General features: G+C 43.3%; 1 protein-coding gene across 1 annotated transcript in view; it reads left to right on the top strand.

Moving 5' to 3' along the window:
• SLC1A2 (solute carrier family 1 member 2) overlaps nt 1-7,820 on the top strand; it is a 104,219-nt gene extending 96,399 nt beyond the window's left edge. Inside the window, exon 11 of the mRNA XM_083163879.1 lies at nt 1,788-7,820. Coding sequence (XP_083020005.1) covers nt 1,788-1,856 — 69 coding nt within the window. The 3' untranslated portion in view covers nt 1,857-7,820. The remainder of the gene's footprint in view (nt 1-1,787) is intronic.
• The last annotated feature ends 5,382 nt before the right edge of the window (nt 7,821-13,202 follow it).

Consider the following 13,202-nt stretch of genomic DNA (forward strand, 5'->3'; position numbering starts at 1 on the left):
TGTGGATAAGTCCCAAACTCGTAAATTCAAAAAATCGTTCGGTGTTCCAGGTATGGCTTAATATTGTAATGAATTGCTATGGCCAATTTGTTACATAAGGTATTATTGTAGCAATGCACATTTTCCCCTGACGTTAGAGTCCCTCCACTAGTGTCAAGTACAAAAACATTTGCTTCAGTTCCCAAGGCCACAGGATCTAGAATCCCTCTACATGTATTGTACCTGAGGAAGCTTACTGGTTCCTGCACACAATAAGGTAACAACATTCACCTTGGATACGAGGACGGAGGCTATGTACACTTCCACCCCCACAATACTCAAACTCTCCATTGACTATATGCACAATTCTTCAACTACTCAATTTACAAAGGATTAGAAAGCCAACTGCAGAGCGCTTCGCCACACTCATTGCATAAACTAAGGGGCTGCTAATCCTAAATACAAGTTTGAAGTTTATGATTCATCATCATTAATGGTTTTTGCTAAAACTAACATGAACGCGAAACAATTGCAGGTCCATTTTAGCAAAAATTACCCAGACGATCTGATGCTGGGAGTGACCTTCAAAACGATTATCACACAAAATATTTTTGGGTCTGATGCAGAGGTGAATACAATGTCTGTGCAGTTGAGTGATTATTTGCTACCATGCGCACACGTAAGGTCTAGGATACCCAGCTAAAGTGTGCGATACTTACACATTTGCGTACGACATCGCCATGACTTGAGGTTGGCGCCTGCAATCCATGAGCTTTTGAAGGTGGAGACTCAGAGATGACCTAAAGTGTTTGCAAAAGGAGGAGGAGTTATGGGCAATAAGGGTGTGTCAAGCGTGTGTTTCGGTTTGCAGCTGTATTTTCTCGCCCAGCGCCGCAGTCTTGGTGGCCATATTTTCAGAAAGCTACAAGGGAGGCTGTGCGCCAGGCATAGGACACTCGAGGAGTCAATGTTGCGTTCGTGGCGGAGAGATTGAATCTATTGATGTATTATTCATATACAAAACGTGGGCGTGCCAGGGTTTGCGCAGTCTGTCGCATGTCTCGAGGGGACATTTGCATATTTCCGCAATTGCGCCTCAGTGAGAAATTACACAATGATTTGTGTACACCACTGAATCGGACCCAATGTATCAGATTTGATTAAGAAAATGTAGTAAAAATTTACTAGAGATTTGGTTCTTACTTGGCTTGTATTTTAGGTTTAGTTGTCTTTTAATGCTAAAGATCACCTGTCTCCTACAACACCGGTGGCAGCCATTTTATTTACTCAAAATGGATGAGCATTAATTGCCATGAACAAGAGGCATCTCTGAGGAACATTACTAGCAATACTCATGAGGAAATGAGTCAATATTCATTAGTAATGGTCAATATTCTGGAATTATGGCCAACATACTTCCAGAAGTAAGGAATGGCCAAAATCCATGAGGTATGGCTTATATTCCTGAGGAATAGCAAAAATCCATGAGGTACAGTATGGCTTATATTCCTGAGGAATAGCCAATATTCACAAGGAATGGCCAATATTTGATAGTAGTGGCCAATAGTTGCTAGGAATGGTCAATAATAATGAGCAAGGGTCAATATCCGTGAGGTACTAGCTCATGATTATGGTGTTCTCATGAATATAAACCCACAAAATGGCTGCCTCCGCTGTGGATAGGCCACAAGTGCTCTTTGTACACTAGCTTTTAGTTACTTACTGTAGTTCCACAGTCGTACCTCAACTATCTGAGGGGTTGATACTGTTTTCTCTGTAAGCTAGACGATAACCGTGATCATTTTCAGGTAACGCTGGCAAACAACAGCAAATCGGCAGACTTCAACGCTGTCGTGGAAGAGAAGCAGGAAGCGTAGAAGTTCAGGAACACCACCGCCACCGCAGCCTGTTGTCGTGAAGAGTGTTTAGCGTACAGTATGACTACTCATAACCCATTTACCCAGCACAACCCTTAACATTTACAGCACAGAAAACCTTTGGGACATCCATGTTTCGCAATATGCAAAATGGGGGAAACCGGACCAATGACTTGATTTGGTCTAGTGGTGTTGAGAATGTATGAATGAGATGACTACTCATCATAAGGACTCAGGTACAAAAGGTGCAGCATTGGAAGGGTACTGTCTGCGCAACAGTGTTCATTACATTCCGTTCAATTGCTGGTCCCGTGTCAGGATCTACATTCCGTCCGTATCTATGGTATTACATCACTTTTATTACTCCGTAACCAGTACGTGTGCCCAGTGTATATGACTGGGCGGTTGAATTTGCATCATCTATGATCTTATATGTGTTATAGAATCACAATCTACATTCCAGTCTTCTTGCTGTGGGCCTGGCACAGTAAGGGCATTCTGTCAGCAACGGAGAATTATCGAGAATATATTTTTTGCTTTTATAGGTATTTATAGGCTTTTACGCTCTCAGCCATAGTTTGTTACATAGCGCCGATACTTTTTTGTTGTTTGTTTGTTTTTCTAATGAAATTTTTTTTTCTGTTTTTGTGTGTTTTTTGTTAAATTTGCCTATTTTATTTTTTTTTTAATCTGTTTGCGTCTTGTGAAGACGTTTACTTTTCATACTATAAAAATGACCATGTTTTTTATTTTATTTTATTTTTTAGGGTAACGTTAGTATCATTTTCTCCGAATCAAAACAAAGAAATGTTTTGAGTTTACTGACAACGCACAGGGCAGACTACAGATGGTTATTAAAGCACATTTAATTAGATGATTGAAATTATATTTCAGAGTTTATATATTATTGCTATAAACAAGTTAAAATAATGACAATGCACAGTCCTGGAGTTAAATACATCCCCCCTCCCCTTCCCCATTTTCTGTGTGCTTCAGCCTTGACTATATACAATCTGTATAAAATAATAATTGTATACCGTCCAATATACGTGCAATACAAATTTTTTAATGGCAAAGCCAGGGCTGGAACTTCATAATCCTGGCTTTAGAAGGCATTTCTTTTAAATGCATAGTAATAGTACAGTAATGGCTACTAAATGCATTATTGCAGGATAAAGTAATGTTTACACCGAGCAGGTGGTTTCTCCAGGTGTTTTATTAATCATATCTACTATGGCGATCAAAAGCACAATTTTAAGTGGGGTCTCCTTTAAAGATTTTTGAGTATGCAGGACCCCTATAGCACAGACTCAGTGATATGGATTAGGCCTAGTGGTACCCTGGAGACAGTTGCCATGACAACCAAACCTGTGCAGCACAGAAATGTCTCCTGGTGCCTGCAGGGTAATACGGATTAGGCCTAGCGGTACCCTGGAGACAGTTACTATGACAACCAGATCAGCACCTGAGTCCCCATGGCAGCACAGGCATTAGTGATGCTGTATATAGAGATCCGGGGTGATTGTACGGTGTGAAATCACCCGCAACACGTTACACTCCCCACATCTATGTACAAGGTGTTAGAGGCCCTGCTTTTACGGACACTATTATAATTTTACCAGTTTGAGTTTTATTACATACATAGGGCAGAACCAGTGGCTCTCGGGTTGTTGTTAAACTACAAAGCCCAGCATGCTGGGATTTACAGTTCCACAGTAGCGAGCCACGGCTTGCCGACCTGCGGTGTACTGTTCTGCCAAGTTCCTACACTGAACTGTGTAATATATTGTCCAAATAGTCCTAAACAGACTACTAATTAAAGCACAAATTAATAAAGCACAAATTTCTATGTAACCTACAGCACATGCTACAGTAATTATACATAATTATTAATGATATCACTGCCAAGATCTAGATTATAGCGCAGGATTAAATACATTTTTGCTGACAGAATACTTAATGGGGCATTTAGAAGGTTTTCACAATTCACTAAAATCCATAACGCTTCCAGGCGACACCGCCCACGATAACATGACGATGCATTATGAAGCTTGACTGTGTGTTAACAGATACGATACAAGCTGTCAGATAATACCATATATCGTGTCATATAGTTTACAATTTTTCTGACTTTACCTTTTACAATAATGGACCAAATATATTATTAATGGGACCAATGGTTTTCGCCGCTCTATAAACGCCCCGGCACTGTGCCAGGTTAGGGGGGGGGGGGGGGGGGCAGAGGCCGGTAGATACATTCCTTATTGAGTAAAACCTTCTTCGGCGGAATAAGCAGCACGTTTTTGATGATTATAATTCCCCAACATTCCGTTCTATAAAAATCGTAAAATTAATTTTGTAAATATTTTGCCAAAGCTGCCGTTTAATTCGCTAGAACGAGTATATTTTTTCAGTCATACCCAATCTCCCATAAATCTCCTCCTTACGCTTTCCAAACATACTGCGTAGCGTATTATGGTTCTGCTTAAACCGCTTCATAGATATCGATAGCAACAGCATGTTCAGCGCGTGAGAACGTTCAAGCCAAAATATGCGTTACTTATGTTATTTGTTTTTAGATGAAAGTTTATACTTCATTTGAACGGCATATAATAATATTCCAGATCATTTCCCTTTAAGCACGATCTTGTATAGTTTACGCTGGATGTATTAAGTCGGATTGAGTTACAGTAATTGCCTGTGATGCTGCTTGGCAAGGCTCGACCACAGACATATCAGACGCCACTACCTCAAACACCCTGATCATTGAGCCTCATGGTACAGACTTTCCTGTGACAAGTCCCCAGCCACAGACAAATAGCTGTAAGACATTTGAAGGGAACAGTACTTCTTGATTGATTGGAGGGATAATATTAACACCCTTCCAGGGGCGTGACTAGAACTTTCTGGGCCACATAGAAACATTGAGAATGGGCCCCTATTGCGTCGAGAGAGACGCAGATATCGCCGCAGCGGCTGATCGTTTTAATCTGCACAGTAATGACCCCAGTTCACATCATTTCCCACAGTGCCCCAAGTTCACATTGACACACTATTACCAATAATATGACATGACCACTGACTCGCCTTCTTCTCTCTACTTTCTTCCCTGTCCGGTACTACCCCCCCCCCCCCCCGCTCCACTTACCCACCATCACTCCACTCCCATTCTTACTAGGGATGGCCATTGATGGTCACCACTGATGGTACCACTTATGGGTAAAACCATGCATGTACAAGGGAACTATTGTTGGTTTCACCCACCAATGGTCACCCCTGTTTTACAATTTATTCGATTGCTGGCCAATGAGAACCTGGGGGCAGATCTTCATGGGTGCATTGAGGGGTGTAGCTATCCACCATGGAAAAAAATGTTGCTTGTCTATCATTGGTGGTGGAAAATTCCCACCGTTCTCCCACATCTATGGCAAAAGTATTCAACATTGGTCATAGTCTAGACCATTGATGATTTTGGTCAATGGCCATCCCTAATACCCTGTAACTGGCGGCCGGTCTTCATCCTGTGTTTTGAGCTTGTGTGCTGGGCACAGGGGAGATGGGCACCTTAAGCCTCTGGGCCCTTAGAAATGTCACCCCAGCTCTAGTTACGCCCCTGGACTTATCACTGTTCTATAGAATCAACATGATGATGATGATGAGGATGATGACGAAGATGATACATTTGTGTCTACTGAGCAACCTCATTCTCATGCATTGTGGATCCAGATTTTCTTAGCATTTCATTTGTTCTGCTGGGGGAAATGACACTAGTTTGTCCTGTTAATTATTGCTAGATGTAGGCGTGTGGTTTTTTTCATGTCTTATAAATCCAATTTATTTTTTACACTTTGTGCCAGCATGCAGAACAAGTGCCTCTTGCACTTTCATTAGATTAACGGTAGGCATCAACGTGTAGCGTAGGTGAAACGGTGCATTATAGACGTGTTTAAACGATGCGGTAGAAATGTTTCAAATTGTGTCGTTCTTTTATTCTAAGATTAAAAAAAATAAACAGACGAAAGATGTTTGGAAACGGCTCCCATTTCTTATTTTGTACGCTGAGTCCAGACATTGACCCTGTTCTATCACCTCATGTTTTATTGTGTGTATATATATATATTTATATACATATATATATACAGCTAGTGTGTTGTAAATATATCTGAAGGTGTTTCACGGTTCTGTAAGCAGTGATGTTCCATAACTAACGAGTGACAACTCCGGGTTATGACGTACAATGGCCGTATAATGGAATGTTTTTCTCTATTGCTTTTGCTAATTAGTGGCTTAGTGATTTAGATGTTATAAAAAAGTGATTAGACTCTAGGTAGAAGTGTGATGATGTAAGTCGGCATGTAGACAGGTATGGTTAGTAAATGTACAGTAGCACACATGTTGGTCATTTATAATGTTGATATGATTATTGTCGTTAACTTTTTCCCTCCTAGGAGAGTGTCATATTCCACTGGCCTAGAATGGGTTACATGAAATTTTTGGCAGGCTGGTCTTTTTTTGTTTTTTTAAGGTCAGGACCTGTCCCGAATTTCCTGATGTTAATTGTAAGCTGGGGTTGACACATTGAAACTCCATTTGTTGTTAAAATAATGTATACCCTCACAGAATTAATCCCACCTCAAACATATAGACACAACTTTTTGAAAAATGTAATTGAATATTTTTTTTTTTTTAAATGATCCGGTGCTAATTAGCCGCACTCTTCCTCCTCTTACACCCTGGGCTCCTGTGTAAACTGTCCGTATTCCCACATGTGAGGGGGACACAGGTGGTCATACATGTAGCATCCTGCGGATTTTCTGCTGAGTCTGCACTGGGAGGGTAAAGTCACCGGCAGCAGCAGATCTATCAGCGCAGGATTGCTGGGGTGACAAAAAAGCTTTGCTAAAAAAAAATTATAATTTGGGTAAATGTTTTAGATTACAGATAAACAGTAAAACCTGGGCAAGATAATATTGAGTGCTTTAGGTGGCACAGAGGATGCCTATTTCCAGAGCTAAGATGGACAATGTGGGCTTTCAGGTTGCCCATGACCAAAATCTTGTTGGAAAATCCAGTTTGCTCTTGGTACGCTGATGAGTGTAAGCAGCGAGGAACCATGCACTCTCGCAGTCCAGCCAAATACAACGGTCACCTTAGAGATAATTGTACCCATATATTTCTTTATGTAGAGATGCCTCAGTAGTTCCCAGTGATTTCATTGGCTGATTATTGATTAGCACCACCAATAGATTTGTGTAGGCTGGGTATGCAGTAGGTACCATGGGAAATATTGAGATTGGGCCCATCGATCTTAGAGCCGCATAAGAGGCTACTGGCCACTCTCCCCCCATATACAGTCTGGCTCCGATGGGCCTGGGCATCACCAGTCCAGTTATAATCCACCATGACCTCCGTGTTCCCAGATATATAATTATACTAAATCAAATTAAGATTATAAAATGGGGTGTCAAATCCTACAACTCTTGCTGGTCAGTCTAGGCCAAGTCTTCTTCTAAAGGTAATCAAAGTACAACTCATAGGTGGTAATTAATGTGATATTCAGTGGCCAAAATGGAGTTGGAATTGAATTGTATTTGTTTAAAAAAAATGCTTGAAGTATATTAAAGATGTTTTCCTGTGTTTTTTTATTTTTATTAAACTAAAAATGCTTCAGTGTGTGCAATGTAATTGGATAGCTAATACGTATGACCCTCCAGCCCCGCCCCCCCTGTGTTTCCCACGCTGACATATAGGACCTCCCCTTTGTGGTGTGCGCTGTTACCGTGAGTTACCTTCTGCCTTTCAGGTTTATAGAAAGTTGCTCTGATGCTCTCAAACCGTGTTACATCATGTTCTGTAACTTATGTATAAAACTGGAAATTCTTTATACATGACAATATAAATATAATATACTTTGCTAAGTGTTGTACCTCTGTACATATCAATAAATGTTGGTATATAAAGCTATTTGCCACTGTGTTTTTTTTCTTGCTTTGGTCCAACAAATTGAATGTATAAAATTTGTTTCATAATCATATACTGTATAGGGGAGTTTGGTGACCGTTAGGGTTGCCACCAGGTGGCATAGCTGGCACTGTAGCTCTTGACCAGCAGTCCTTATAACCTCCTAAAAGCTAAGGATTCACTTATAACAGCTACTTTTCCCCAGCAAATTAGGTCCACCAGGTACTGGGGTGCCACCCTTAATTTGGACAAGGCTGCTACAGGAGGCTGGGCAAGGCAAATACAGGACTGGAGTTAGGCTGGAACACAGGAGAAAGGACCAGACATACAGGATAAATAAGACACTTTAGCACACTACTGTGTGGGACCACAGCAGCAGCATCACTAGCACCACAGTACTGGAGATGGGACTGGACACTGAACCGAAATGGCTGAGGTGATATCGGTGCAGTCCCTGGTAGAGTCCAAATATAATACAGGCAGACAGAAATACAGGAACGGACCGCGGAGCAGTGCTGGCTATGGGCGTAGAGACAAGCAAGGCTGGTATATGGAAGTGACCGCTAATAGCAGCACAGTACTGTAAAACAAACAGGCAGACAGACAGGCTCCGCTTGCGGAATAGGTGCTAGTAGCGACACAGACGGTACATATGTAACATAGCAGAATAGACACTACTAGTGACACAGAAAGACATACAGCAGGACCAGACTGAGGAGCAGTTCTGGTTACAGACAGACAAATGGGTGCAAACACAGGTACATAAGCAGAAGCTCTAAGCAGAGTCAGAATAGACTGGAACATCTGGGAACAGACACTTGCAGGGCCACAGCAAGCTCATAATAGTTTAAGGTATGCAGGCATGACAGGATTATTCAGTGTTTGTCAGGGTTTCACAAGCTAGTCAGGATCTGTACAGTCAGGTTTGGACTGAGTATAACCAGCATGGAGACTAGAGCAGGCTGGGTTATAAAGGAAACAATACCCAATCAAAACATCTAGAAAGGACAGCTCCCTTAATGAGGAGAGTCATTGCAGGTGGGCAGCCTGACACAAAGGCAGAGTACCAATGGTCTAATTATGTGACAGGTGAGACCGCACATAGAACACATACAGGAGATAGGCTGTAGTTACACAGTCCCACCAGAGGTGGCTTGAACAGTGCCACAATGCACATTGGGCCTGATTCAGATGGTGCGGAATTTGGTCTTGTTTCCTATGGTGGAAAGGCCTTCAGCGAGTACCACACTCGCTGAGGCGTTTGCTGTATTGAGGGAGGAAAGGGTGCGAGCAGGGGGATGGGGCTGGGGCAGAGGAATGGCCAGGATTTTATGGGCATTCCCATAAAATGGTGGGCGTTCCCCTGGGAATGCAGACATGTTGATGTCTGCGTGGGGCAGGTGGCTGGCATCACATGATGTCAGCGACCGCCCCACATTCGGCCATCTCTGTCAGAAATAAAAGTCAGTCTTGACAAACGGGAGAAACAACATTCACAGATGCCTGTTATTGGGGGTTTCACAAGGTAAGATGATGATTGACACTAACAGAAGATCGATGCAAGGAAAAGGTCAACGGGAATGTGGTTGATGATTTTTTTTCCCTTTAACCGACTTGTTCATACTTTGCTATGTCAGTGAACATAGAGGGAGAATAACGGACGCATCGGGCCTGTGCTCACCGTGCGGGGGGACATAAGAACAATGGCCCTTATTCTGGCTGGTGCGGTATAGTCCGCGTGCGGTCGGTCCGCCGATGTTTTGTGTCTGCGCATGTGCAGAGGCGTCTCTGCGCATGTGCGAACGGGACGCACATCCAAATTCCGCATGAAATGTGTACACTACGAACAGGGGGTGGAGAGGGGCGTGAAGGGCTGTTTGGGCTCATTACCATATGTTTACACCCCGCGTTTCATGGGCTTTCCCATGAAAACGCTGGGCGTACGTATGGTAATGCGGCCATGACGCACGTGTAGGGGGCAGACATATGACATTGCCGGATGTCAGCTGCCCGCCCAGATCCCTGCTTTTGCACGGAGAAATGCCCGTGTGGTCTGAGGTTGCGGGAGCTGCCTGACCACTCGGTCCTGCATTCGATGGTCTGCGACCATCGAATGATGGGGGAGGTTCCCTGAGATGGAGGAGGTGTATTCATGAGAAATACACTTGCGGTCCGTTCGGACAGCTTCTTACCGCATTCGGACGGAGTGAGCGATCCATACGAAAGGCGGGGTTTAGGACGCACGGTCCTGGCCGCATATTCGGCTCCGTCCGCACAGAGCAGAATAAGGCCCAATATGCCGGACTAGTAACTATATTGAAATATATTCATTGCCTCAAAAAGGAACTTTGTTGTTCAATTCAAGAGCCTCTATAAACCTGAGCCACTACTAAGCGTCATATATTCAATATATTGCCAGTAGTGTATGTTACGTTGTCAGTCTTGTGTGTCTTTTTCTATTGTTATGAAGTGCACTTCTATATTATGTATTTACAAAAATTAATTATTTTAATAAATGTATATATTATTATCACCATAGTGACTGATTATTGGTCCTGGCAAGACTACGCCTCTTAAAGTGACAGCGACTTCTTTTTGCCGCAGTCACTTGTTATCTTTACTCCTGTTCTTAAAGGTACACATCCTTTTAAATGAAAATTGCGCCGTAAAGTTCACGGACAGCCCATCTTACTGTGGAAGGCTGATCTACTCCCCCAAAGTCCAGGACAACTCCCCAGAATGTATTTCTGATCATCCAGGAACCGTCTCTACTCTGGTCCCCTGTAGTACAGTACACAATACACAGTTGTGTTCGCCAGAAATAAAGATTCAGGTACAGTTAAGCCCTAGAAAGTCCCAGAAACCTGGATTTGGGCCATTGCCTTGCACCATCAGCAAAAGCCATGGGAAAGCGTGCCCGTTCTATAAGAGTTAAAGGCCGGAGAGTGCCAGTAACTCTGGTGATTATTGCACAGTGTTCACATTTCATGTATGTTCTTCCAAAACCACATTCTTCAACTGGAGGGTTTACGGTCCAGCTGGCACCAGGCCTAGGAAGCGAAGGTCTGTTCTTGCAAGAAGGAAGAGCCATTGTTAGTGGCTGCCTCTGTGTTACATCGGGGTACGTCAGAGCTGTGATTCATCCAGCAAATAAAGCCAATGACATCTTGGCATGAGACGCCAAGGGCGATGGCAACACTTTATACAAAATGCCCAAACTTCAACGGATGTCTCTTGCAACCAATCATGCTGATCCTTGCAATGATGCAGCACTATGCCATTCTTAACTGTGATTGGCTGCTTTAGCCAGTTGGCAGCTGGGATAAAAAAAAAAATGCAGCAAAGAATGGGTGACGCATTTGCACACATGATATCTTTATACCACATACATGCACTTAACTTCAGAACTCTCTGTTATTCAGTTACAAAACCCTTTATTAAATAACACATTTCAATATAATGCCATACCCAGGATTCAAACCAATAACTTGTTGCATTTCTGTATCGCACACTACTCATTGAGTGATTTAATTACGTTTAAAAACTGAAATTTCAAACAATATGAAGCTACATGTACTTTGTAAGAAGAAGTATCAGCATTGCAATTGAGCAGATCTATGTAGTGTGCAGCCACAGCCAATCCACTACAACCACACACTACACTGATCTGCTCAGCTGCAATGCTGATAATTTTTTCATGAAGAACAGGATCAGATAGCTCATAATAGAGTGTCTGACTTCAATGCCACAGGTGATGGGTGTGAATCCCAGGTATGTCAGCATCTAGAAATGCAATAAATGTCAGTGTAATTGGATAGCAAAGAGCTCTCATGGTCAATTCAATAATATATAGGTATTAATGAGGGACGTGGTGGGGGACAGAAGATGCCGGGCCTCAGAGAGGAGGGAAGCTACAAGGCAAAGTAATTAATATAGATAAATAGCAAACATCTTTGCAGCAGCTGTACCGTTTGCAGGGGGCAATTTCACGCACTCTTCCAGCCAATTGCAGGTGCCATGGGCCAGTGACAGCCCTGTACATGTATGTGCAGGAGATGCCATGCCAAATTTGGGCTTTTTGTTCCACCGATAAACATGGGACAAATAAGAGATGAGAGATATAAATTATTATTTTTTGTTTTTAAGTGAAAAATTGCTCTAGTGAGTGCACAAAGCATCATTCATGGTTTCCAGCGGTAATCCTGGGATGGTGCAACCGTGCTGTGTACTGCGGCAATGTTCTGCTCTGGGGGAGTCACAGTTATGTACCACGTGTACTGGGTGGGGAGTGGAATTGCTGCAGAACAATCATGTCACTTTTCCTAAGTGCAAATGAGAAACCACCACTCAGGGACACTAACCGCAGGCCTGAGGGGAGATGGGAAATTACCGCCAATCTTCTTTGTGGACACCACACGCAGAGGTCATGGTGCAATAACGATGCAACCTATTCTAGTCAGTCATAGTAACAGCCGGAAACCTCTCTGGTGTTGAAACCAAACCTGTTTACAGTAGGAGGAACTTTGTTCTTTGTGCATTTATTTATTAGAGACGCTCATTACCTCAGTTACAGGAATGAGACAACGGGATTCCCCACAATAGTGAGTGGGGGAGGGGGGGGCACGACACCAAGGAAGTTCCCAGCCCACACACACTTCAGCTTCTGCTGTCACTTTTTGTGTTACCGTTTCCCTCTACTGAGTGAGGTCTGGTAATATGCAGGTGCTGTACTGTACAAGACTCACTGTACAGCGATGGCACTGATCTGGGTCTCTATGCGCAGATGCCGGCATTAATCAGAACTACTTTTTAAAGTGCCGCTCCAGCTTCAGTAAAGTTTGTGTTGTCCATGTATAAATCAACATGTGGATTATGATTGAGGCGCTGGTGCAGCCACGGCTGTGTCTTTTGCCGATATTGCAGTGGCAAAAGCAGGATTTTTAGAAGTGGGTTTCCAAATGTAATCCAAAATCTCCAACTCTGCAGCGCATTGGAGTAAGTACAGGAGTCTGGGGGAGCGGTAACAGCCCTGAATATTGGTCTTTTTATTATACACTGGATCAGGCTTGCCTACCCTAAAGGAATGGCCCGGGAGGGCCCCGGAATTCAGGTCCCCCTCCCGGCCCCCTGGAAAAGAAGGGCAACCCTACCGGAGAGCCGCCCAGCTCCCCAGATCCCCTCTTGGCATGCTGGTCCATGGGTCAAATGACTTGAATCCTGTCATTTTAGCCCCGCCCACCACAGTGCAATGCCTGAAATAACATCATTGCACTGTGAGGGCGTGGCTAAAAGGAAGTGTTTAGTCTGTATGCCCCCAAACAAGTAGCCCCTCCTATGGCTCTGCCCCACCCCTTATTACTCCTGGCAGCCCTGCCCCTGGAGAGG

Source organism: Crinia signifera, chromosome 11 (assembly GCF_055691185.1).
Source record: "Crinia signifera chromosome 11, ASM5569118v1, whole genome shotgun sequence".
NCBI classification, from domain to species: Eukaryota; Metazoa; Chordata; class Amphibia; order Anura; family Myobatrachidae; genus Crinia; species Crinia signifera.